This window comes from Silurus meridionalis, chromosome 8 (genome assembly GCF_014805685.1).
Source record: "Silurus meridionalis isolate SWU-2019-XX chromosome 8, ASM1480568v1, whole genome shotgun sequence".
Classification (NCBI taxonomy): domain Eukaryota; kingdom Metazoa; phylum Chordata; class Actinopteri; order Siluriformes; family Siluridae; genus Silurus; species Silurus meridionalis.
This window is the reverse complement of record NC_060891.1, coordinates 3,159,974-3,187,618: the sequence shown is the minus strand read 5'-3', so window position 1 is coordinate 3,187,618 and position 27,645 is coordinate 3,159,974. Positions and strand designations below refer to the sequence as shown.

General features: G+C 40.4%; 1 protein-coding gene across 1 annotated transcript; it reads left to right on the top strand.

Annotated features, from left to right (window-relative positions):
* Nucleotides 1–828: 828 nt before the first annotated feature.
* On the top strand, nt 829–27,077 carry syne3 (spectrin repeat containing, nuclear envelope family member 3). Its single transcript, XM_046855817.1, has 18 exons — nt 829–978; nt 4,406–4,564; nt 6,880–7,052; nt 8,304–8,613; nt 9,132–9,287; nt 9,557–9,901; nt 10,519–10,655; nt 11,080–11,254; nt 12,416–12,598; nt 13,581–13,724; nt 14,143–14,277; nt 15,421–15,582; nt 15,851–16,023; nt 17,048–17,606; nt 17,762–17,905; nt 18,438–18,611; nt 18,764–18,805; nt 22,212–27,077. The coding sequence occupies exons 2-18, from the start codon at nt 4,415–4,417 to the stop codon at nt 22,398–22,400; spliced, it is 3,351 nt and encodes a 1,116-aa protein (XP_046711773.1). The 5' UTR covers nt 829–978; nt 4,406–4,414; the 3' UTR covers nt 22,401–27,077.
* Nucleotides 27,078–27,645: the final 568 nt, after the last annotated feature.

Here is a 27,645-nt window from a genome sequence, read left to right as displayed (position 1 = left end):
GGCAAATAATTGTATAGGATGTTGTTGTTTTTTTTAGATGTAGTAGCATAAAATTTTTCCTTTATTTGACCTTGGGGACCCAATGACACTGCCCCTGTACACAAAGCCAGCTTCATGAATATATGCTTTACATGGGTTGGAGTGGAAGCTCTTAAATGGCCTGCTGTAGAGTTTTGACCTCCTCAACCCTATTGAACACCTTTGGGATGAACTGGAACGACACCCAAGATTCTTCACCTCACCTACATAATAAACACAGTCGAAAATCCAGAAGGAGGTTATTATACAAGAAAATATTCAGGTGTCCACAAACTTTGTCCATATCGTGTATATATTTATATATCGCTCATGCAGACAGATGTGTGCACCGCTGGATTAAATGTGTCGACGTGTATAGATTTCTATGGTGTCTTTTTTTTTTTTTTTGGAAATAAAAAATGTGGGCCTTATTTCCTAAGCTGGAACCTCGAATCAAATCGATGTCTCTTAGCCATAAATTGTTTTTTTTATACATTCACATTTTGTAATTTAATTTTTTTTTTTTAGGCTTTCTTCACAAAAAAACCCCAAATAAATTAATAAAAAAAATTCAAGGGACAGTTTTTTTTTCTGAAAGATAATACATTTGAATGAATAGTCAAAAAATGTAAGTCTAATTTGTTGAAGTGTTTTAATTATAATTTAATAACATTTCAAAAATATCGAAGTATCGATGTATCGATATCGAGGAATCGGATCGTGCAGTAAAAGGTCGCGAACGGTCAAAATGTTTAGAGCGCATGCGTGAACCCGTGGCGCATGCGCAGTCCAGGCTCTGAGGGACGGCTCTGTTGGGTGACAGTGAGGCTGCAGTAATACAGTAGCTGCTGTTGCTCCTCCTGCTGCTGCTTCCTTCTGTATTGCTCTCCGTGGACAACTTCTGTACTTCGGAATCACTCCGAGGACGCTGTATTTCGCGTTTCAGATGCACAATTAGCGGTAAGTAAGTCATTTAGTCGTGTTTATGTGCGTGGGGATTGGGATTAGTGGCCGCATGGATGTGTAGGAGCCTCTACTACATACACCGTGTTTGTTTGGGTCTCCGTACAAAGTTTGCGTGCTCTGTTTACAATACTGTTTACACGACTTGTTTATTTATTTGTTTCCTGTATTAAAACCAGTATCAAAATTTTCATACTCAGGATAATCTCTAAACCGCCCTGAAGTAGAAGCAGAGATTCGTTATGATTTGGTTATTATAATTATCATCATCATCATCATCATTATTCCCTCCTTTAACTGTTATGCAAAACATCTGGAATGGAGATAAGAATAATATTTAATAGTCGTTTCAATAACATTTAACCGCATAATACACTTTAGAACATCTGCTTTTCGTGATCGTTGCTACTGCTGAACCGGATGAAGGGTGGTACGATTTAGCAAATATCGCGATATGTGGGAAAACACTATCACGGTTTGGTGATATTATCGTAATCATTCAAATTTGGACTGTATTTATTTTTGTCTATATATTTGTGTTATTTGTATGTGTATATATAATGATATATACATACGAAATATGCAGATAAAATTGTGCGATTAAGTTGCGATGAACACACTTTTTTTCTAAATCTGTTCTAAATGAATACTTTTCAAGTTTTTACTACGCTATACAAAATGGGCATGGACAAATATGGATGCAAATGTTTGTTTATTATTAGTGAAAACAATAATTACGGTGTTTTAAATTGAGCAAATCATCAGGACACCAAACTGAACTTTTGCTATGTTTTCCACACGGACGGTATTAATTGCCGGATGTGGCCGGATTTTGGTGCTTGATTTGAGACTTGGTGCATCAGTAAGACATGTTTAGTGATTAAAATGATTTTTGATGGATTTTTTATTTATTTTTTAGATCCGAGTAAAAAAAATGATGTCGTGAACAAATGCGTGTTTAAGGTTTTCGTTTATTTATTCCTCGTTGCTGAGAAAAGTGTATTGATTGGACATGATTTGGAATGACACACAGGGGGTCTCAATAATATCAATATATCACCAAATTATTGTCAAATAATATCAAACGTACGGCATGTAAATAATACGACATTTAAAAATGCTGGAAAAGTTGCTGACTGTGCAATTTGATGCTCACGAGTTTTCACAATAGCACTTTGTTATATTATAAAAGTTTAACGTGCCGATGTTTCGCCTTCATCCGTGACACCAGTGTGTTTTTCTTTTCACGTGCTTGTGCCGCACAAGCTCCACTTTGCACAAGGTTACAGTCTTCTTTGTTGTGTTTAGTATAAAATGCTCCCATGCCTGGGATGACTTCCGACGCACGCTTTTTCCTGCTGCCGGTTGACCCTGTACTCTCCGGCATGTCGCAAGCGGCTGTTATCTTGCCTTAACCAGTAACTTGAGCAGCACAACTAGTTGATAACTGCATTCGTTGATGATTTTATCGATAGTTGTTGCAGCACTGCTGCAGTTGTTTTAAACCTCGCATGGTTTGTTAGCTCCGCCCACATTTATTATTCTTTGATTTCTTTATTCCTTTCTTTTCTGTTCTCTCTTCTTTATCAGCAAATGAATTTTTATTAGTATTAGTTTATACAGAACAATTTGTCAACTCTTTAATAATCACTCATCAGGATTTGTTTATAAATAATTGATTGATAATAATGTAATGATAATAATAAATGATCCATCGTCTCTTTTTTTCCCACTTCCTATTTTTAAACTGTCTGATGCAAAGGGAAAGTGACGAGTGCAGAGTATTTGCATATGAATCGCAGGCTGAACACACAAACCCCTCACACGAGTAAAAAAAACGTTGTTTATATCAAAGTTTTTAAATCTATGACGCTTGTCCAACAAAAAGGTTTTGTTAATTAGGTAAAATGTCTTACACCGTCGTATAGTTGCCATTTGCAAGTCTTACACACACACACACACACACACACACACGTGGAATAAAGTCTCAAAGCAAAATGTAGTAGCGTAATTTTTACTCTTTTCCTCCACATTGCTGTTGAATTCTTCATTCTGATTGGTCAGAAGGGGTTAATTGCTTTTCTGAGTTAGGGGTTTTTTGTGGTGTCTTATATGGTGTTTGAGACACACGTGCACGTTCCCTTTGTTTCAGTGCAACAAACTCGTAAATGTAACTTTTTTAATTTAATTTTTTCACTTTATTCCATTTGAAAAATAGCATGAAAAACAGCTTCACAGTTCGTTTACTTTGCTGTAAAACTCGACAAAGATGTTCTTCACTGGTTGGAGATTTCCTTCTTGTGATCCAGTTCATCCCAGAGCAGTTTAATAGGATTTGGGTGTGGTGACTGGGCAGGACTTTCCATGACTAATAACACTCCAGTTAGCCAAAGTCCAGATGGAATTGCATGGTGTTAAAGTATGAAATGGTTGCCATGTTGGTTCCTTTCACCCGAATAAGTCTCCAACATTCCCTGCTCCAAAACATCCCCGATTACAAAAATCCTTCTGTCCCATTTGAACTCAACAAAACTTTTTTCCAGTCATTCACTGTCCAATTCTAGTGCGTTTTTGCCTTTTAGTTTGCTGCATAGAAAAGCAAGTGTCTCAAAAACCATGAAAGCGGGAGGTAACTAATTTTTCGCAGGCACCATATGGCACATTATGTGCACATCAGGGTTGTAAAATAAAATGTTATATTTTATATATTATTGGACTATCAAACAGTAGGTTTGCTCACCAACTGCCAGCATAGCAGTCATATTTTTTATAGGTTTATTTAGTAAAAAATAAAAAAGTCCTTAATATAAACTTCTACTTTAACAGTCAGTTTAAAAATAATAATAATAATCAAAAAATTATATTATTTAAACATAACACGATATAAATGTTATATCTGAAATCCAGACTGTGAAATATTTTCTCGATTTATGCATGTTTTAAAGGATATTAGTTGATATACGGGCATTTTAAAAAAATATCAACGTCATTTTTCCCTTAAAAATATTTTTGGTTGTATTTTGAAATATATGGAGATGGATTTTCACATAGCTCACACCGAGACAAACTCGATCCATTTGGAGCAGTATAGGTTCTCGTGGTCTTCTGCTCCTCCTCCTCACACAGCCGGCTTCAGGAACTGTGAGACTGCGGTGGGAGAAAGTGACTCACTCAGGAAATAGATTTAATTTCAGACATCCCGTTTCTCATTCCAGAGCACAACTGCAGAATAAAAACTGTTTTTGTAGTAACAGGAACTGCGTTTTATGTCGCGTAAAGCCATTGCATAGCAAATGCATGAGAAGAATCAACTGGATACAGAGTCAGATATTTGGATAAATAGACAGCGTGTAATATAAAACAATTTCAAAGCAGCAAATGAATCAGAAGAATGATAAATTTTCTCGGAACGTGTTGCGTGCAGGTGCCGGTCATGCCCATGACCCAGCAGGAGCAGAATGAGTTCAGGGAGAGTTGGGAGGACGCGCAGGCATGGATGCAGGCCGTCCAGGAAAGACTCAAGATCAATGACAACACAGACGGACCCCGAGCGGCTCTGGAGGCCCGGCTGAAAGAGACGGAGGTGAGTTTTTAAACCTGGACTCCTTATAATCTAAAAAGAAAATGGATTTTATCGATAGCTAGGTTGGATCGTTGTAATTTAATCAATGTTTATAAATAGATACTGTATAAAAACACAAACATAACAGTCGGGTAAAATAGTACCAAACTTTATTAAAAGCATTTAAATATTAATATATAGATATATAAATATAATATAGCGCTCTCCGTGCAGCGCGCGGCGTCAGTGATTCGCCTCTAGAGGCTGCTCACGGCAGCGGACCGGATGCCGGAAAAACTATCTGTGTGGATTTTTGTCGACAGTTCCAGCCGCTCAACTATCTTGTAAAGTTTTTGTGATGCCTACAAGAAGACCCAAAAAAAGGGAATCCTTAAGACATGATGATGTTGGACATCATGTGACCACACAAATATTATTGGTATTGGTCATAAACACAGGAAAATTTCTACGTGGGGTTTTATGTGTGATTTGTACTTAGGAATTGAGTCTCCAGTTTCAGGAATGTCAAGAGGTGAAGCTGTTGCTTTTATGGAATTCCAGCACCAATAGATGAACTGCAGGAGGAGTCATAAGTCGTTCCATGAGTACTGGAATTTAACCCACTTCGGATTGGCTTCATGACAACCCCCTGCTATCACCTTATTTGTCGTATAGTCTTTCCATCATTAATAATATCTTAATCTTTTTCATTCCATCAAACCTAATAATTCAAGGCATTCGATTAAAGGCTCCGATTCTCAACTACACTCGTGGTTTTCGGCGCAGCACGACTTTCTCTGACTCACCAAACCGCACTATACAGGAAGAGCATATAGTTTAGGGAAGGATTATATAAGTTCCTGCACAGTGGGTAAGAAACACGGTCTCACAGAGCAGCAGCCAGACACCATTACCATCACAGCGGGTCGTAGGGATGAAAAGAAACTGACTCAGGACCTGTTAAAGTCTAATCAATTTTTTAGGTTCATTCATCAGTTATACAAAAATAAAAAAATCCCGGGTTTTCCCCCGGCTTCGTATCGTGGCTTCACAATTCACTTTTAAATTTTTTTTTTTATTGTAATAAAAAATGTGGTCTTCTGAATTCCTGATTCCCTGAGCTGTAATTTCATCAATCAATCTGTCTCTCAGACATACATTTTGGCAGCTTAAACTCATGCTGGAACTTTTGTCTGATTTTTTTTTTACTTTTTTTAGGTTCGGATCGTTCAGTAAAACACATAGCGAGTGCTGATAATGTTTTTCAGACTCTCAGTGAAGCCTCACTGCACCTACACCAGTGCCTGACTTTACTTGTGTCTGAATCTTCCCCGATTATTATAAGCAAAAAACGGGACCAATTGTGGAATGGGATGAAAAAAAAGCACTTGGTCAGGAGTATTAGCGGCGCAACAGATCACAAAACTTACGGTTCGGATCCACGTTTTTTGATTCACGGATCTCCTTTTTTTTTTAGCAAGAAAAGGGAAGGAGACAAATATAAAGTTTTTTCCAATTATTATTTTAAAAAGCCAGGAAATGATCTCTGGATTTTCAAGTTCTTCTGCTCCCCTCCGCTAGCCGTTGTTAACTGATTAACACGTCTCGTTTACATGAACACATGACTGCTCTGTGCAGTCAACAATATCGCCAGAAAAAAAACGTCTTTCATTCTGCAATAAAGATACAAAAAATTAACAATTAATCCGCAGTTCCCGTGTGTGCCGACACAGTGATCCGTACGGATATAATATAATTTTTAAAAAAAATATATATTATATTATTTTTGTAATCGAGTATTCTGCCGATTAATCGATCAAATGCAAATGGAAATATGTAAATAAAAACATCATTAATAAAAATATAAAACCCAATTTAAAATTACTTGAAAACGCACTGTACAGTGTTTTCTTTATGTTTAAATTTTTTTACATTTTTGGGATAACTCATTTTCCTCGTATATAAATTTAATCAATTATGATGTTAATCCTATAAATCCGACTTAAGTCACGATTCCGCCTGCTTGAAACCCGACCTCTACAAGACTCGAACTTATTATACTTGACTTTCTCACGCTGTGATGTGAAAATAGGCCGCAGAAATAATCGTTCCTTTCATTCCCCCCCCCAGACCACGTGACCACCGCGTTGGCACCAAGTTCTTCTCCGCACCTTCGGGACTTGATTAGCAGATTACGAGGCTTTAGGCTTATCTTTTATTCCATATGGGAGATGCAGCGTTCGCTCTTTGCATGTTTTAATATGTATTAACTGAATATTAAAAGATCCATCCCCTGCATGCGGGTTTAATGAATGTGCTAATGCTTTGCCCCCAAGAAAATCCACGAGTCGGAGCAGGAGGGCCGTATGAAAGTGGACGTGGTCCTGGTGGCCGCGGACGCTCTGCTCAAGAACGGAGACGAGGAGCTGAAGAACCAGACTCACCTCAAACTGAAGGAGTTAAAGACCCTCTGGGAGGAGACGTCCACCTACATCATCCACTGCCACAGGTATGGACATTTGATGTAGGGTTAAAAAATAATCTCGAAAGATTAGACCAGGAACCCTGGAAGGCTGCTTTTGGTATAAATGTGTTTTTTTTATTTATTTATTTTTATCATTATTATAATTATAATTACTTTTGGTGCCTAAATTTCTACAGCGCCATAATAATAATACTAGATTTTAATCTAATTAGATTTTCAATCTAATCAGTTTCACTAAATAAGTAAATAAATAAATCTAATTAACTATACAGTTTTGATCACTTTTTAATTAATACTGTTTATTAAAAAAGTCCAAATAATTTGAACCTCGTATTCAAACTGATCCAAAGTGATATTAGAGTTATATTAGAGTTCGAACCATGTTTGGCTGTGTGTGTGTGTGTGTGTGTGTGTGTGTGTGTGTGTGTGTGTGTGTGTGTGTTTGTTTTCTAAAGATATGATCTACTTAACTGGTTTTACACACACACACACACACACACACACACACACACACACACACAAAAAAACATAGAGCTAAGGACTAAAGTTGGTCCCAGCCATATAAAGTGCAAACGGTGCATGACAAAAGACATTGCAAACAGACACAACAGTGCAGGACAAATGCAAAAAATAGCGCCAACCAGTGTGCATTTAAAAAAAATATATATATTATACAGTCTACTGTAACCATAAACAAGAGTGTACTTGTAAACATATGCACAAAATGTTCCGCAAAACAGCAACAGCAATTCCACTTTGAGGGCCAATTTACAGTTATAATAACCTCCACTCTTCTGGGAAGATGTTCCACTAGATATTTGTGGACATTTGTGCTCAGGCACAAGAGTGTTAGTAAAGCCAGGCACTGATGTAGGTGAGGGTCAGGAGACCTGGGGTGTGGTCAGCACTCCCATTCATCAAGGTGTTTATGGTTTATAGTTTTGTAGCAGGAGATCTTCCACTCCAACCCACATCTTCATGAAGTTTCTCATGCTGGAACAGGTTCGGGTCTCCTAGATCAACTGAAAGGGAAGATTTCATGCTGCCACATCCTACAAAATTGTATGTGTATGTGTACAGTTGTGTGCCTCCAACTTTGGAGGAAGAACCACATAAAGCTGGAGAAGCCCTGGTGTCCCAGTACTTTACATCTAATCTACATCATGTGGAGTTAAACATCGCATCTGCTCGTGGTTCGAATATATCATTACAAGTTGTCTATGAACTCCACTGAGATGCAGTACGGGTCAAATAAGCTTTCCGTCGTCTTTTCAGCCGTATCGAGTGGGTGTGGCTGCACTGGAACGAGTACCTGAAGGCTTACGAGGAGTTCAACATGTGGCTGGTGAAGGTGCAGCGGGTGGTGGAGCCTCAGCTAGAGCTGCAGCTGGGTCTGCGGGAAAAGCTGTGGCAGCTGGAGCATCACCGCGTCATCTGCAGCGACTTGAAGGCCAAGGAACAGCTGCTGGAGCGCCTGCTGGATGAGGCGTCCACCCTGTACAACCGCACCCAGGACCCCAGCGTGGACGAGGGCGCTCAGAACGCACTGCAAGAGGCGTACAATGACATCCGTACCAGGGCAGAGGTAATACGTGAGCGTTCAAGGAACGTAACAGATAGTGGGATGAAGTACAAATAAAAAAAATCTCCAGTGTAGTTATTTTTATTTTTTTTAACTGTACTCAGTGATTTCAGGACAGAGGGATTTTTTTTTTTCATGGCGCCTGACGAGCGTAGTTTTTTGTTTTTTTTGTCTTATCCACTTCAGAGGAAAAATGAAGAGAATGATAGTGTCCACCGCCTGAGGTGTGTTTATGAAATAACCTGTAGAGTACTTTCTGCTTTCTATTCACTTTTGAAACTCCTGGAATGCTAAAAAAAAAGTCTGGTCCTGTCCTTCAACTGTCCCTTTTTTTTTTTTTTGCGTGTCTGAACAGGTTTTTTTAGCAGATCGCTGCTTTCATGCTTGCTTTCGTTAAGAAAAAATTTGTTGTGCGTATTATATACTTTGTGTGACATTCTTCATGGTTTAGTGCAAAAAACATAAAAACCTCTTTGTAAACATGCATCTGAATGCGTCTGATTGTTTCTTCTGATCCGCAGGAGAGGCTTGCACTGGTGGAAAAGGTGGCAGAGGAGCACCAGCGGCACCAAAACGGCGTTCGCGACTTCCAAAAGTGGTTGGTGTCGAAAACAGAAGAAGTGACTCTCTTCCAGGAGGTAGAGGACGTCTCGGAGGAGCGTGTGCAAGCCCTGAAGGTACTCTATAACCCACTTATGCGGGGAAAACGGCGACGGTTTGCATTGATGTTCCCGAGGAGATTTATTTATTTATCAATTCTCAAAGGGAAATGAGTCACGCTGGCTGAGAATAGCGCTCATTCATTACTTTTGGGTTCTCGTCACTATAGTAACACACGAATTAAAAATAGGGATTAAATACGTGTTCTTTTTCACAGCTTTACAATAAGCCGAGGTGAAAATTCCGCACGTTTTAATTCCCATTCTGATCTCACGCTCTTTTCCAGCGCCTGGATACCAGCGTGGTCCTTAAAGAAGAGTCGCTGCTGAACATCGAAGACCAGGTCGAGGCTGTAAAAGCTAACACGTCGCCCGCGGGAGCCGAGCTAATCAGGGAGGAGGTGGAACATCTGCGACTGGCATGGCAGCAGCTGCGGCAGACACTGATGGACCTCCACGCCGATCTGAAGGGCTCTATGGACGCCCAGAAAGAGTACCAGGGCCGGCGCGAAGAACTGGAGGAAGGCATCAAGAAGCTTCGAGTGCTCGTGCATGAAATGAGCCTGCGCCTGGAGAATAGGGATGGAGAGAGGACCGAGGAGAACATGGTGGCTCAGTGGAAGAGCTATACAGTGAGTTTCGAACCGTCATGACCACAAGACAACATGCTGTTTAGTAGAACATAGTCTGCATACTTGTGTGGCAGTGATTCTGGAGAAGCAAAAAACACCTCGGGTAAATTCCTGACCAGGGAGTGACTGATAATCATACCCCATTCAGTGGAATTTCACTAGAGGTGTTGGTTGAATGGTAAAGCAGGTTCCAGAGGATGTTCACTAATTCAATTTCTTCTTTCACTCTCCTTTAGTGGGGCTCATGTGCACGGAAGCCACGCCTTCTTTAGTGCCGCTATTGGGCACAAAGGACATGTCTCTGTCCTTGGTACTGATGGGCACAGAAACCATGCTTTCTTCAGTTATAGCCAGAGGCTATAACTGTCACACTGATTTATACTGATGGGCATTTGAGCCACGCCTTTTTTTCCCCCACTGCTACAGATAGTCACAGAGCTTCTTTCACAGATAGCTTCTTTCTTTCGTTAGTCCAAATACAATTTTGTTGTATTAATAAAAAAAAGTCCAAAAATCGCTCCGATCAATTGGTCGACCTCTATTTCACGTAGGCACAGTTCTGAAATGAAAACAGTTTGAGAAATCTTGCTCAGTTTTGTGTCCGTCTCATGCGGCAGGACGCGAGGACCGTCCTCTCGGCCGAAGAGCCTCGGGTCGAGCTCCTCAAACTCCAGCTGAAGGAGCTCTACCGCTTCCCACACGATTCCCGAGAAGTTGCGGATGAAGTCCTGTCGGTGCTGAAAGAGTATCGGAGGTGAGACGAAGCTGACACGTTACAACACACGATTTCCTGTCAGTGCACACGAAACGCGAGCTGTACACACGATTCCCAAACAGAGCAGATGATACACAAGCTGTTTACACATCATGTGGTTTTACAAAGTGCTCACATGGTTCACAGGCCATCATTCATTGGTGGAACGCAGCCAAAAGAATTAGGTGCAGGTGTGTACAAACCTGGGAGCAGCGTTTACACTTGAATGTGTCTTACACACACACACACACACACAGACAAGAAATACTGTACGGCAAAGAAAATCACTCTTCAAAAGGCTTCAATTCTCAGCTAGTTCTGTTTATAATGGTCTTTAATTTCCCAATTTGCCCACATGCCAGCCCATACAAACAATTTGCCCCCATACCCGCCTGCGTTTTATGTCCCTTGGTGTGTGTTTCAGTGTGAAAGGACGTACGTGTCGGCTGTACTCGGAAAGCGAAACGGCCCTAAAGCAGCTCCTACAGGATCCCCTGCATGCCTTCAGTCATTGGAGTCAGCAGGCGTCTCAGATGCTCGACAACTCGGCTGAAGTCACAGACTTCGCCCACGTCGCTTTGCTCGTGCAGAATATCGAGGTAAATAAGCGCAAGATCTGTTTTGATGCCTGTTACAAATCTAAAGCTCTTAACGCTGCGAATCCTTGGAATTCGATTCGACTTTGGATCGGATTCGAGTCTCAAAATCGAACCTTCTGCACACAAACGAGTCTCGACTGATTTTTGTAATTAAATCTGATGAAATGAATAAAGGGATATTTACGCATCAAATCCATCCGATTTTTATTTGCATCATGTAGTAATGAAAACATTATTATATATAGTTTATACAGTCCCCAAACTTCATCCTGCATCCCAGAGGTGAAACGTAATGGAGTTTTATGTTTGTATTTTTATCCAGTATCCATTTTAAATATATAAATATCAGATGATTAATCGTTTTTTGCAAGAACGATCCGACCTAGCCACCGGTATCGGTAAAATTCACTATCGCTCGCCCTCTAGTTATTAACGTAACGTAACTATTTATTAGATTCACCCACCAACAATATGCCGAGTAAGTAAATGTGTTGATTTCAATAGCAATGAATATGCAAAAATGTCATTATGATAGTCATAATGCTCGTTTAATAGGTGATATATCTCTTGAAAAGTGCTGCTCATTTGTCTGTATGTGGCGGAACAAAATAATAAACTAATCTTGCATTAGAAGGCAGAATAAATACATTTAAAATGATAAAATCTCCACATTAACACAAGCAGTCATCTAGGACCGTTATTTTCCGTTACAGGCGTCCTATTAAAGGAAGGAAAAAATTATGTGATCTCACAGAAAAGAGTTTGGGGACCCCTGTTAGATAGCTTTATATCTTTTTTATTATTAATTTGTATTTGATTTTGTATATTCCTTTATTGTGCGTCTGCTGCCCCCTAGTGGATGCACTTTATATTCTGCACCTGAGTGAAGTTTGGAAGCTGTTCGTTCTGTAATTTATTGTCCTTATCAATAAATTTTTTTTATCATATTTTCTTTTTTGTTGGTGCGGATGGAATGAACCTTTGCTTCCTGTCTACTTGAACTTTAACCCTTTCGTCTGTCTAGCTCTCTCACTGCCTTTTCTGTTCATCTGCAGTATATACTAAGCGGTCATTAGGTTGAAAAGTTCAAACTTCATGAGTGCGCTTGGAGTTTGAGTGCTCGTTTTTTGTTTTCTTCCCCTCCTTCCCATCGCTTTGTAGAAGCTGCTGAAAGACAGCGTGCAGCTGCAGGAGAGACTCAGCTTGCTGCAGGTGAAAGCCGACCTGCTGAGCGCCGTGTTTGGTGAGGAGAAAGCCCGGGGCCTGCTGGAGGAGCTCAGTGCAGACATGAGGAAGCGAGAACAGCTTCACAGCCAACTTCTGCAAAGGAGACTTCGACTGCAGGTGCGTCAATCCAGCTGTGTTTCCTCGGAGCAAAATCCATACAAATGTCGGACGAGTCAAGCAGGAATGGCAACATAGCAGAGTAAATGTAGGGGGGGGTTTAAAAATATCTAAAATAATATTTTATAATATAAAAAATTTAAAAAGAATAAATGGAATGAATGCAAAACACTTAATTATACTGATTAAATTGAGTAATCGATTCATTTGGCACAAATTAAATCGCTTAAATAAAATGAAACAAATGGAAAAAATTCAATCGTTTGGGTAATACAGGTGTGTATATAAGTGTGTGCGGGTGTAATATTTCATTTTCCAAAGATATGATCTACTTAACTGTTCTACTTATTTCAGCGCACTTTTTTTTTACGAATGTCTTCATTCCTTCCATCCTTCATTCATTCATTCATTCCCGTGATATTTGCAAAATTGTCAGGAATTTCTCCTTTTAAGAGACGTTCTTGAAGCTGGACATGAAACGTAAAAGAGTCCGTATTGTGGGCTTTCGTAATCGTGTTTGGGTACAGAGTGAGTAGCCACAGTAAAGATTTTCATTTGAGGATACACAGGATTAGAAATGAGTTTATTAGAGGGACAGCGCATGCAGGACGTTTTGACGAGATGAAAGAGGTGTGATTTTGACGTGTGCAGAGGAGGGACAAGGGACAAGGGAGAGGGACAAGTACAAGGAGGAAAAGAGGAAGACCAAGGAGGAGGTTGATGGACGTGGTGAGTGAAGACATGCAGGTAGTTGGTGTGAAAGAGGTAGAAGTAGGGGGGGGGGTATGGAGACAGCAACCCCTAATGGAAGAAGCCAGAAGGAGAAGAAGAAGAAGAAAAAGCAAGTAGCCACAGTGACGCTCCGCTAACTGTAGTTCCTAGAACCACACGTAAAAAGTATTCCTACTATAAATGTTTAATATTAATTAGCGCTTTATGTTTTAAAAAAGATTTTTTTTTTTTATTATTATTCCCCACTCAGGAATTAATATCAACCACCAAGAACTTTGGTGATGCTCACCACTCTATTCACCAGAAGCTCCTGTCTATAAAGGAAAGATTTCACACAGCAGACGGACTCCAACCTGATATCCTGGCTAAGAAAAGTCAGGCTGACCAACTGAAGGTGAGCCCCAGGTTCAGGTTCCATCTACAGAACCAAATCTTATTCCCATTCGGATCTATGGAGCTGCAACAGGCAGGGTTCCTACACATTTTGGAAAATAAAAACTATGGACACATACAACTATGGAGATTGATTTGAGCGATTTACAGGTCCGGATTAGTATTGGTGTGTGTGTGTGTGTGTGTGTGTGTGTGTGTGTGTGTGTGTGTGTGTGTGTGAGAAAAACATCAGAGATTCTGAACTCTGGCATACATCAGAGATTGTAACTTAACGCATGTAATAGCTGGAATTTCAAACTATTATTTCAGATGTTAAATATTGGTCTTTTAAATCTTCAAAGTCTGCGTATTTGAGTCTAGAAAAGTCTGGATTTTTGAAAGGACCATATAACGACCATATAAGGACTTTATATCGGCAGATCCTTAAGAAAGATCTAGAAGACTGTGAGGCTCACATCACCGCCCTGGAGACGCTCGTCTCGTCCAGCCCTGCTAACAGGTCCAAGTTCGAGCGTCTTTCCGCAGACTGGAAGCTGCTCTATAAATCCGTTCGGGTAAGTAGGAATGATATTTTCTTTTTTCTTTTTTTCTTTTTTTTAAGTGTTTCCTTGAACTCTCTCCGCTTCAGACTTCCAGGCTGTAAGTAATTCTGTGAGGGCTGCGTATACCTTACCTCCTGCTGTGCTTTGATGATGATGATGATGATGATGATGATGATGGTGGTGATGGTGAAACCCACGATCAAGCTGTGCTTATTTTTGGCCTGAGGAGGTTTGGCTCAGTGAATGAGATGTTTACTTATTGAACAAAGCAACTGTGAAAGCAGCCCGTTTCTGCGTTCTCAGAGCGAAACCCGCAAAAGGCTCGACGTGTTCACAGTCTGGAGCGAAATCTAAGATTAATTAAAGCCCCAAGGACGTCTTGATTTGATCTTGTGGAGAATCCTGTTTTTTGTTGGTACAGACTGCAGTACAAAGTATGATTAATTGGTGTCTTTCTTTTACTTCACCAAAACTACTACATTCATTCCACATTTGGAACAGAGGCGTGTTTTAAAGAAGTCATTGTTTACTCATATCATATCTGTATTTGATCATACAGGTTGGCTTTCAATCAAAAATTTGTTGTCATTGCGAGAGCGGCCTCTAGAGGCGAATTTCTGAAGTGCGTTTGATTTTACACGCGAGACTGCAGTGAGTAAATGATACTATGTAAATGATATTATGATAGTAATAATGCTCTTTGAATAGAATAAGTATTAAAATATATTTTTTGAAAAGCGATGCTAATTTGTTTGTACAGAACAGAATAGAAAAAATATCTAGTATTAGGAGGTATCATAAACACATTTAAATAATATAATCTCCACAGTAATACTGGTAGTCACTCCGGCTCATGTTATTTTCTGTTACAGACGCTCCATTAAAGTAGGGAAAAATTACGTGGCCCTCACAGAAAACTGTTTGGGGACCCGTGATATAACTGGCCCCGATAATATTTGACCACTAGGCGGTGTCGGGCATTTTTTAGATATTAGGCTTTTCAAGAATATGCATTTTGGTTCCTCGATTTATTTTCCTTATATTATATAACCAAAGTGTCAGAAATGCTGACATGCCTACGAGTCGCATTCATTACACACACAATCCCTGACTAGATTTTGTAATCGGAAGGACTTGTGCGTCTGTGTTTATCAGGTGAAGGCGAACGAAAGCGAGAAGAGCATTTCGGAGCATGAGAGTTTCCATGACACTCTCCTGAACATGGAGAAATGGCTGATGGTCATGCGGCAGAAGCTGGAGTCGTTCCGAGGAGCGAACGGAGAGTGGAGCGTGGAGAACCGGCGTCACGAAGCAGAGGTAACGTTCGAATCGCATCTTCGAGGCCCGAACCTGCTCCAGCAGGACGATACCCCTATGCTTTATATGGGTTGGAGTAGAAGATCTGCTGCTATAGAGCTCTGACCTCAACCCTATTGAACACCTTTAATATAAATATTCCCATAAATATAAAAAACCCTATTATTTTCCAAGTTCGGATGCGCATTGTTATCCTACAGAAGAAATTCAATTAATAGAATCCCATCACGCTCAGGCCACTTCTGTTGTGTCTCTCTTGCTCCTGTAGAGGGCGCTGGGCGAGTTTCCCGAAAAGGAGCTGCAGCTGCACAGGGCCGAGGCGCAGGGACACGGCGTTCTGCAGAAAACCTCAGAGGAGGGTGGAGTTCACATTCAGCGTGACCTCCGGCGCCTGCGGGAGTCCTGGATGGCTCTTCATGCGCTCAGTCTGAACCTGTACAGGTGAGGCCCTGCATGGGATTGTGGGTAAATTACCTTGACTCTTAAACATGACTTTGATTCTTATGATGGCATTTTAGCACTACGTTAAGATAAAAAAAAATCTGATGACCAGATTAAAGTCAGAAATATTTTGAGGGAAAAAGTCAAACATACGGGAATAAAGTCGTAGGATTATGAGAATCGAATCAAAATATTTTAAGAGTAAAGTAAAAATATACGAGAAGTCGCAGCAGTACAAGAACGCGTTGTCCCCCAGCTGACTGCGATGATTGCGAAGATTTTATTTTCGAAATATTTCGACTTTATTCTCATAATTTCGACTTTGATCTTGTAATATTCCAATTTTATTTTCGCAATTTCGACTTTGTTCTCTTAATATTTCGATTTTGTTCTCGTAATTTCAACTTTATTCTCATAATATTTCGACTTTATTCTAGTAATTTCGACTTTATTCTAGTAATTTCGACTTTTGTTCCTGTAATCTTCGCTTTTTCTTTATTTTGGTGAACGTGGCACCAAAACGTCGTCGTAGATTCCTGAGCCTCACTGATTTCTATTTAAAATCGTATTCATATTTGGATCATTTTCACATGTATTTAATTTTGCTGATTTGTGATAGAAGCGTATTTGCGATAGTGAAAGGGAAAGTTTATAAGACGGTGGTGAGACCTGCTATGGCGTATGTTTTCGAGACAGTGGCATTGACAAAAAAGGTGGTAGCGGAGTTGAAGACGAAGATGGACAGGATTAGAAACGAGTTTATTAGAGGGATGTAGGAGACATTTTGGAGACGAGGAGACGAGGTATGGTCATGTGCAGAGGAGGTAGAAGAAAACCAAGGAGGAGGTTTATGGATGTGGTAAAGGACATGCAGCTTGTATGGAAAGATGGAGAAGACGGACTGATGATTCTCTGAGCAGATCGCTTTTCATTTCCATTCTGGTTCCTGGTTCCTTTTTAACGTAATAATTCTATTAAAATAAGTATAGCATGAATATTTATCGTGCGCCGTTCTTCCTTTCAGGCTCCTGAATGGACACGGTGCCTCAGGTGACGCGTCCGATTTGCTGGAGGGAAGTGGCGGATCCACAATCCAACTCCGACCTGAAGATTGCTCAGGATTCGAGGTCGACCTTCAGATTACTGAGGGCTCGCAGACGGATGGAGGATCGGGCGGCGCGAAGGCTTTCGGGAAATCGGTCCCCAGACAGGACGATGCGTCTCAAACGGAGGACGGCCAGTTCAGCCGCCCGGGTGGAATCCAGGGTGTCTGGAGACGGGAAACGAGAGGCCATTCGGGATTGGTTGATGAAGTGGACTCGGTTGCAGTGGGACGTGGATTTCAGGGTATTGGAGAGCAGAAAGGTGGAGGACACGCCCACGGGGCGGGAGGTGGACCCGGGAATCGAGGGAGAACAAGGGAATGGGTTGAAGAGCACTCATCCGGAAGAGAAATGGTCAAAGTGCTGAACGAAGGCCACTATGCATGCGATTCATCGAATGCAGACGTTCGACCGAAACAGGTGTCCGCGTTTACGCACGTTTCAGTGGCTTCGGCTCACGGTTTCACAGACCCCAAACAGGTCAGGAATCCCCTTGTAATGGTTCGGACTTGTATCACTAACAGCATTCGGGTTTTTCAGCGGTGTGTGTGTCTGTGTGTGTCTGTGTGTGTCTGTGTGTGTCTGTGTGTGTGTGTGTGTGTGTGTGTGTGTGTGTGTGTGTTTGTGTGTCTCAGGTAATAGAGCGCAGATCTGACTGGAAATCTCAGAGGGAGGAGTTTGACGCCTGGCTGGGCAGAGAAAACGAGAGACTCGCGAGGATCATGAATCAAAGCGCTCTGAGCACCAAAGAACTGAAGATAAGACGGAACGCACTCAAGGTTGCGAACCGCCTTCTTATCTCTGTCTCTTTCTTTCTCTCTCTCTCTCTCTCTCTCTCTCTCTCTCTCTCTCTCTCTCTCTCTCTCTCTCTCTCTCTCTCTCTCTCTCTCTCGCTCTCTCTCTCTTGTCCTGATTAAACTTTTATGTTTACTCTGAATCCTGGGTTTGTTTGATGTCAGGCTTTAGTGGTCCGCATGGCATGTGAAGTTGCTCAGCAGGGGGGCAGCGGTTATGAAACGGAGAGCTTTATATGGCGCAACCTTTAAGAGCTCCATCTGGCGTTCCAGAAAAGAAGAAGGGAAAACTAATCTTCAAAAAAAACTACAAAACAATTTCAGACGTTCTAATTGAATTAAACTTCATCTGAATCATAAGTCGTAGAGAAAAAGGGGCGGAGCTTTTCAGCATATTTCCAGAAATTACCAAATTCTGTTATTAAATAATTTTTTTCGGTTAAAAGAGTGACAGTTATTTAAAAGAAATAAGGAAGTGTATTATGATGTATTTTTCTGTGTGTGTGTTTGCCTGTAGGACCTGCGTGCTGGCGTAGCGTGGGGTCAAGCTCAGTTTCAGCAGCTGCTCAGCTCCTGGCAGGCTGAAGCAGGACCCGAGGATATGGACCTGGAGGAGCTGCGTTACAGATGGATGCTTTATAAATCCAAACTGAAGGACGCCGAGAGCGTCAAAGCTCCGATCGCACTCCAGGTACTGGGAAGAAGGAGGGTTTTTTTTGCATGTTTTTCTATTAGTTATTATAGTTATTATAGGCACAATTAAGCAAAAGCTTCTCAATGCTGTGAGCAGCCACAGGGAGGCGCCCTTGACACTGATCATTTGCTTTTACCCTTTTTTTCCAGGGTGAGAGAATCCAGCAGGAGGAGCTCATCCGGTCTGGAAAGGTATTTTTTTTGTTCTTCTCAACCCATAGAGACAGTACATGAACAAAAGTATTGGGACATCCGACTTTTCCGGCCGCATAGATCCCTGATGATGAAGTGAAGCAGGCTTTAGGACGGTTCACACATTTCACCGACGAGTCTTTCTATATCGAATTCTTTCAGGCATTAGTTGGGATAAGTGGATAAACGCCCCTGCTGTTTTGTGTGTACAAAAATGCAATGTATTTAAGTATTGCAGAAGCCAATGCCAAAATCGCTGTACTCCAATTATAGTTATTTATAAGTGCCATAAATTCAAACAGCGAAAGCTTTCAGTGATCCTCTCAGCCGATCCACGTCATCAGGGCATTCAATTTAAAACCTTTGAACCATTGACCATGATTCTTTCATGGGCAATTTAACAGTATTTATATACAACAAATTTATCATTGCACAGATTTTTATTGCAAAAATCCTCCATTAGGATAACAGCTTTATATACTCTTAGCATCTGGAAAGTTTCTCCAAACGTTCAGCTGAAATACTACCCAAAACTCGCCAAAGGTGTTCTTCAGTAGTTGGAGATTTTTTGTGATCCAGTTCATCCCAGAGCAGTTCAATAGGATTTAGGTGCAGCGACTGGGCAGGTCGTTCCACGATAGATATCACTCCAGATGTCTGTTTACCCTCTAAATATGGCTTACGATTCGCTCACGGGCAGTACGTTCAGACGTTTTGGTGTAGACGAGCGACTTTCGGGAAACCAGCAAATCGATCCGGATTACTGTAGACGTAGCCTCAATCATAAACCCAGGAGATCAGTGTATTTCTGGATAAGTCTTAAACCAATAGCACGTTCTGTTTTCAATACAAAAGAACAAACTTCCAGATTCAAGTCCTTGTGAAAACTTTCTTATACTCATCACTCATATAAGATCTTTTGCCTTCTTTCCCGTTCTACCTCGACACGTTTCCTCCATTTGAGTTGCGTTTTACAGATAAAAAAAAACAAGTTCAGCTTTGGTTTGGTTTTGTTGTTCAAACGAAGTACTTTGACTTCTCCTATCCGCGGAGATCGAAACGTGACGCCGCTCAGCTTATAAACTTCGATCAACAAGTACAAATTAAATTTCCAGGCTCCGTGGGACGCTGCGAGTTACAGAAACCTGAGTGACGTCTCTCTCTGCAGGCGTTTTTTGGCTAGTTTCTGAGAATTCTTTAGGATTTGCACCTTGTTTCACACCTCGGTCCCCCTCTGTCTTTCCATCTGCTCAGTCTCTCTGAGGACCTGGAGGAAAAGCAGGGACACTGATCAGTGCTTTATAATTAAAAGACTGCCCTCAAATGGCATTTAATGCAGTATGTGAAGGCATCTGTTCTCTTATAAAAGTTCTAGGGTTCTAACGCAATGTAACACCTGTGCATAGAGCTTTTTCTCCAAAAAATAAAACAATTTTAAATTGCTGGGCCCTTGAGCAAGGCCCTTAACCCTCAACTGCTCTGTTGTAAGTCACTCTGGATAAACGCATCTGCCAAATGCTGTACATGTAAATGGACTCCTTGAATTACTAGGAGATTTTTTTTTTAATCAAAATCTGGCAACCTCTGACAAGAGGTTTTAACTTTAACTCCGTGCATGTTCGTCCTGGTGACTATTGTGTCTTTTCCTTATCGATTCTTTTTTATATATACACAAAATAACCCATAATACAGATGCCAGTGGTAACACTACCACCACCGTGCTTCACTCAAGACAATGTATGATGTAGTCATTATTAATTCTATAATAGTTAATGGCAGGGTTTTTTATTTTTACCAATCGAGATGTGCTCTCACTTGCGGGAGAACGTTTGCTGTTGCTAAAAATGTTGCATTCCTGTTTAATAGTCATCGTGAAAGGCAGCGAGGGGGGATTATGATGTGGGCTTGTTTTTCAGGAGTTGGGCTTCGGCCCCTTGGTTCCAGTGAAAGAACTCTTAATGCTTCAGCGTACCAAGATATTTATGGACAAATTCATGCTCTCAACTTTGTGGGATCGACCCGTTCCTGTTCCTACATGACTGCGCACCAGTGCACAAAGCAACGTATATAAAGACATGGATGAGTGAGTTTGGTGAGGAAGAACTCGACTGGCCTGAACGGAGTCCTGACTTCAACCAGATAGAACACCTTCGGGATGAATTAAGACTGTGATCCATGCCTTCTTGTCCAAAACATCAATGTCTGACCTCACAAATGCACTACTGGAAGAATGGCCACAAATTCACATGAACGCACTCCTAAACCTTGTGGAAATCCTTTCCAGATGAGTTGATGCTGTTATAGCTGCAAAAGGCCAGCATCATATTAAACATGGATACTTTCGGCAATATAGTGTGTGTGTATCATTTTATTATTGATTGAATTTCTCGCTTTTGAGCGCGATTTGAGCTCATTCGCATTATAACAGCCTCACCGTATCCACTGGCTGTGTTTTGTGTCAGTCGCAGGCAGAGGCTGTAATTACAGCGAACTCGCCGATTAGAAGCCGACTAGACCCGAGGAGGAAAAGATTTTCTCTTCTCATCTTCCCACTCTCCCACTCCCACTCACCAGGCGCACTGGCTTTATATCTGAAATCTCCCACACGCTGAGCACGCCTGTGATCTTCTGCATAGATGGTAGGGCGGGGGCGATCCGAGGCTGCGCTTTGCTCTCTGTTAACAGGTGTGGGTGGTTCTGCCTCTTGCATCATTCTAAAGCAGTACAGGATTTCTAAGTGCTGTCTTCATGCTCTCTTTGAATGTGTGCATTTATTTACTGAAGGCTTATGAGTCACAGAAAAACATAAACATGATGTTTATGAGAACAAGCAGTTCCTGATATCTATATGTGACGAGACTACATGAACACAATTAGAATTTTTCCAGCCGTATATTTGGTTCTTCTCCAAACCGTTGAAGACATACGGGTGTATGGGACGTCTTTGGATGCTGTAGCATTCCGTTTTCCTTCCGCTTGAACTACAAGAACTAAACCAGTGCACAAAGCCAGCTCCATGAAGATATGATTTACATGGGTTGCAGTGGAAGAGCTCCTGTTATAGGGCTCTGATTTTAACCCTACTGAGCAAATTGGACACCCTAAGCCTTCTCATCTCACCTACATCAGTATCCGATTTTATTAACACCCTTGTGGAACAACATCTCAGAAGTGTGGAGCCTATTATAACTGGGAATGGGGACTAAATGTGGACTGAGATGTTCAAAAAATAGCATACTAATCTTGGTCAGGTGTCCACAAACCTTTGCTCATATAGTGTATGTAGATTGATGTGTCATGAATGTGGGCAAAATTGTTTGGTCTTATCATTTCAGAGGGCTTATGTTTGTGTGTGTGTGTGTGTGTGTGTGTGTGTGTGTGTGTGTGTGTGTGTGTTTTTCGGCAGGAGAGCTGCTGCGGGTTCCTGTACCGCGTGTGTCGCGTGGCTCTCCCTCTGCAGCTGCTGCTCCTCGCGCTGCTGCTCTTCGCCTTCCTCCTGCCCCTGATGGACGAGGGCACGAGCTGCTCGCTGTCCAACAACTTCGCCCGCTCCTTCAACATCATGCTGCGCTACCATGGCCCACCACCCACCTAAACACACACACACACACACACACTTACACACAGCTCTACACACACACACACAGGCAATGTTATGCACACATATACGCATAGCCATACATAGAGGTACGAACATAAGTATTTACATGTTCACGTATATTCACACACACACACACACACACACACACACACACACACACACACACTCAAACATACGCAAGCATAGCTACACATGCGCACAAACCTAACTGTAAACACGTACACACACAGCTACTTATACATGCATATGCATAGCTATAAATACACACACACACTGCTATACATGTACACACATATACACAGCGATGCATAAAAAAATAATAATTTATGGCTATAGAAACATTCAAATGGCTGCATACAAACAGACATACAGTTATTAATGCATGTACACACACACACCTATAAACCCATGTGCATAGCCGCACACACACACACACACACACACACACACACACACACAGCTATAAATACAAAACCAAATATCATGACTATGGAAACATTTGAATGGCTACACACAGAGACATACAGTTATGCATGCATGTATACACACACACACACACACACACACACACACACACACTGAAAATCTCTCTTTGTAGGGGAAACATCCTTCAGCATCAATCCCAGTCCATATTAACACACACACACATTCACACACCTACACAGATTTATGCACTCTGATCCACATTTAAATGTAAGCTGTTACATCATCAAGCTCCGTCCAGCTAAACACACACCCACACAACACCAACACACACACCCACACACACTCCAGCACAATGAACATCATTTCAGACACCGAAACATCAATACGTATATTTATTATTATTATTATTATTATTAATATTATTATATGATGGTGTCAACTTATATCCCCATAGCGGGAAAAAAAAACAGAATCAGAAAACAAGACGCACTGCATGAATCTGAGATCAGTTTCTGTAGCATCATATTTCACACTCGGCTGGGCCCAGCAGAACTCTGTGTGTGTGTGTGTGTGTGTGTGTGTGTGTGTGTGTGTGTGTGTGTGTGTGTGTGGAGGCTGGCTTTGACGCTGGCAACCTGTTTCTCACGATTCGAGCTGTTGCGGTCTTATTATAATACACGAAAAAGCGATTGCATGGACGGTTCTGTTCTACTGCGCCGTAGAAAAACCCGAGTGTGTGTTTGCAATATTCTGTTCATCATTACTGTATTAACGTCCCTCCGTGGCTCATTAGGTACGGGTAATGTGGTAGCTCAGAGGAGGAGATGTTGGACTTGTGATTGGAAGATTGTAGGTTTAAATCCCACCACACCATAATGATGCCATTGTTGGGCCCTTGAGCAAGGCCCTTAACTTTTGTTTGCTCCTTTATATAATTAAGACGCACTATATGGATAATTGTTTTGGGACACCTGACTTTACTTGAACTACAAAACTCAAACCTGTTCCACCATGACAATGCTCCTGTCCACAAAACCTGCTCCATGAAGATATAGTTTATATTGGTTGCTATGGAAGATCTGGAGTGACCTGCTATAGTTATCTGATCTCTGCTTCCCAGGGGTCCTCACCTCAACAACACCATCAGTTCCTGACTTTACTAACACCCTTGTTGCTGAATGACCAGAAATCACCCCAAATCTAGTGGAACATCTTCCCAGAAGAGTGTGGAGCTTCTTCTAACAGTACCTGGTGACTCAATGTGGAATGGGAGGTTTAAACAACACATAACAATCTAATGCGCAGGTGTCCACAAACTTTTGCCCGTATAGTTTATATACTGTATGCTAATTTCCATTTAACGCTACATTTTTTGCTTCGTATGCCCTTGTAAATATTTTATACAAAAATGAAATCAGTAGCAGAAGAACCAAAGATCGACCTTTTACTATGCATTATTTTACAAAAGAAAACTTTGCTTGATCAAACGCAACGTCAGGCCCCGATATCAAAGTTTGTCACGCCTGCTAATTTCTTGCCGCTAAGAAGTTGTACTTTTTGTGTTTGAAGCCTGTAGTGTAATTTGAACAGATTTCTTGCTCTCGACAGTCAGTTCATCAAAATCAGCGCAATTAATAGCATGCGCATGTACGACTCCTACAGTAAATTCACGAAGTATGTTGGGATATAAAAATTATATCGAAATCTGAGGTAAAAAATTCGCCCCCTTGTGTTAAATGAACATCATGTACTCCGAACGTGTTCATTCGCAACTTAAGTAGCATCCAAAGAGAAAACAATACGTAACCAAAAAGCTAGCTAGCTAGCTAGAAACGTTATCTAACTCGCAGTTGTGACGCTTGTATTTAGCGATAGTATCTAGCTTGCTTGCTGACGTATGAGGTAATGTAGCTAGCACACATTACCACTATTTTAGCAACTTAATAACAAGCTAGGGCAAATTTTTTTTGGGTTTTTTGTTTTGAATTATTTTGTTTCTTACTTTGTTCTGGCACACAAGAATGAAGGCGGCGTGATATCACGATCGTTATGTGTAACTGTGTTTTATTAACCACTACGAGGACATAACGAGGTCAGCGTTTGCGTGAAAATCTGATATTTTTGTAAATGTATTTGACTGTCTGAGGTATTTGAAGTTCTGAAGGGTCCAGGCGACGGAGTGAAAACAGCCCAGGACAAGAATTTCCTCGTGTATTTTTTTGTATTTTTATTTATTGAGCGTTTTTTTGTTTTTGTTTTTTTGGTCGCAGCAGACCGACTGTTGCCACAGCAACTATGACTAAATGTAGTTACCCCATTTTTTGTCGATCATCAGAACGGTTCTGTACGACTCGGATTACATGCGTTTATACTGCATCGAACGACGTAAAGGGGGCGTGGCCTGAAAGCCTGCTGACGTGTGCACATCTGTGTTTGTATGTGTGTGAGCGTGTTTTTCAAGGAGATTTGCAGGAAGCTCAGGTGGATTTTTTTTATTTAAAAGCAGTGTTAAAAACAATCTGTCTTGCCTCAGAAAAACAGCGACGTTTTATTTATCTTTTAGACTGTGTTATGCAAAACGAAAAAAAAAAACACTTCGTCTTGAAGAATCTGTAAAGTCACCTGGAACTTTTCTGAAGTTTTTTTTTTTTTTTTTTTTTTTTAATTACATTTTTTTTTTGGCAACATTTCACACGGAAATTTATACAACTGCAGCTGTTTGGCGTACAAATTGTTTGCTCAGCTAAAGATTTGCCGTTCTGTAGAATTAATTTCTACGGTTAAATCATCAGTTCGTCAAGCAGATTGTCAGAACAAAAACAAACAAACAAAAAAAAAAGTCATCAAGCGTTTCTACCATTTCAAAATTAAGGATACAAACGAGAAACTGATATCAGTTGTGTGGCAGTTCGATTAATGCACCAAAAAAACACTACAAATAAAAAAAAAAACTTTTAGTATCTTTTTTTTTCTTAAATTTTTCTTTTATAAATATTCAATTTTAATATAATTTTTTTTCTTTCAAATTTTATCATTTTTTCCTTTTGATTCACTGCTCACTGTGAGTCCGATTATCATTTTTAGTAAAAATGTTTTTAACCATTTTTTTTTCTTTCATTAAAAGGAGAGTTTTTGAAAATGTATAAATTTACCTAGAACTTGTCTAATGGTAGCTTGATCAGCTTTTCATATTAGCTAACCAGGATACTTGTTTATCTTAACATCCAGTGAGAGTTTTATGGTAAAGCAGCCTGCATTTGCATACTGGAACCTAATTGGCTTTTCTTTTTTATGATGCAACAATTCTCAGATGATACATAAATACGTTTTTCATTTCTTTTTTCCAAATTAGATTCACATCTCCTGTGTTTTTTCAAGAACATCACCAATGAGCTTTGTCAGAAATTAAATTATTTCAATAATAGAAGCAGAGGGGAAAAAGTAATTTTTAAAAATACATTTAATATTTATAAAAATTGTTTTAATATATTTTCCGAACAATCTGATTTGGTTTCTGTGAGCCACAGTGTGGAGTGTAGTGACGTATCATTTCTTTTTTTGTCCTCTCTATCGCAATATACAGCATTGTTGATTGCTTCATTCTGATTGGTCAAAAGCGAATCGTTTCCAGAGCAACAGGAAGCTTACTCAGGAGTCCTCCGTTTCATCTTTTTAAATTTTACTACACAGGAAAATCAAAGAATGTTGGTTTTTTTGGGGGTTTTTTTGCCAAGAATTTCAACACTATATGCAGGAAAAAAAATGCACTGATTTGAATCATAAACATTTTGACTTCAAAGAAGTTTCAGGTGACTTTAAAATAGAACCTCCACTAATACTTGATACCTGCGAAACCAAAACCTGTGTACAGTCAGTCGGCTGTCCTCAATCAGCTACGATGTGTCCTAGAAGTGTTGCTTCATCGTGCACTGCTTTATATTGTTTGTCTTTAAAGGGGGAAAAAAAAGGAAAGTAAACCTTTAAACGTCCTGTATGGCGGATCGGAAGCAATTCTTTTCAAAATCCAATAATTTAAGGATTTTTTTTTTTTTTTCTTTTCTTTCTGTAGAAGCTTTCGAATGTTAAACCTGTGCTGAGCTTGACGTTTTATTAAAAAGACCAGGTTCATGCTATTTTCATACAATATTTTTTTGAAATGTATAACATTAAGCTGCAATACTGTATTTAACCGATATTTTTGTATTTTTAATCATGGCAATAAATACGCAACATGTTCGCAGCCTATGGAGCGTGTCCTTACTCTATGTTTAAAAAGTCACCTTTTTGTTTACACTTAATATCCGGATCCGAATTCCTCTGCATATTTCGGGTTAATGATTCTTGGTTCCGCCGGCGTTTCACTCTAAACACCCCCCCTCCCCCCATGAATTTTTGACACGACAATTTTGATTTATTAAGCTTATAATAGATAGAATAGAATAATTGACTCATAAAGGCTTCAGTTTTTGAAGGTATTTAGTAAATCCTACTTTTTTCTTTTTTTGAGCTGGTTAGGGTTTTTCCACCATAAGAAAGTCTTCAGGACTGCAGGACAGATGAGGGACAGGACATGCTGCATCATATTTTCCTTTATTATTGTGGGAAAAATAGAAACGACAGACCAGGTGAGGTAGCAACTGTTCATAACACTTATAATAGAAGTGATAACAAGCAGTCAGAGCACAGGGACAGCCATGATACAGCGCCCCTAGAGGTCATCGGGGTAATGGCTTAGCTAAAGGGGCCCAAACGTGGCAGATACTGTGGTAAAATTTCATTTATAAACGGATAAAAATAAATAAAGCAGCGAGAG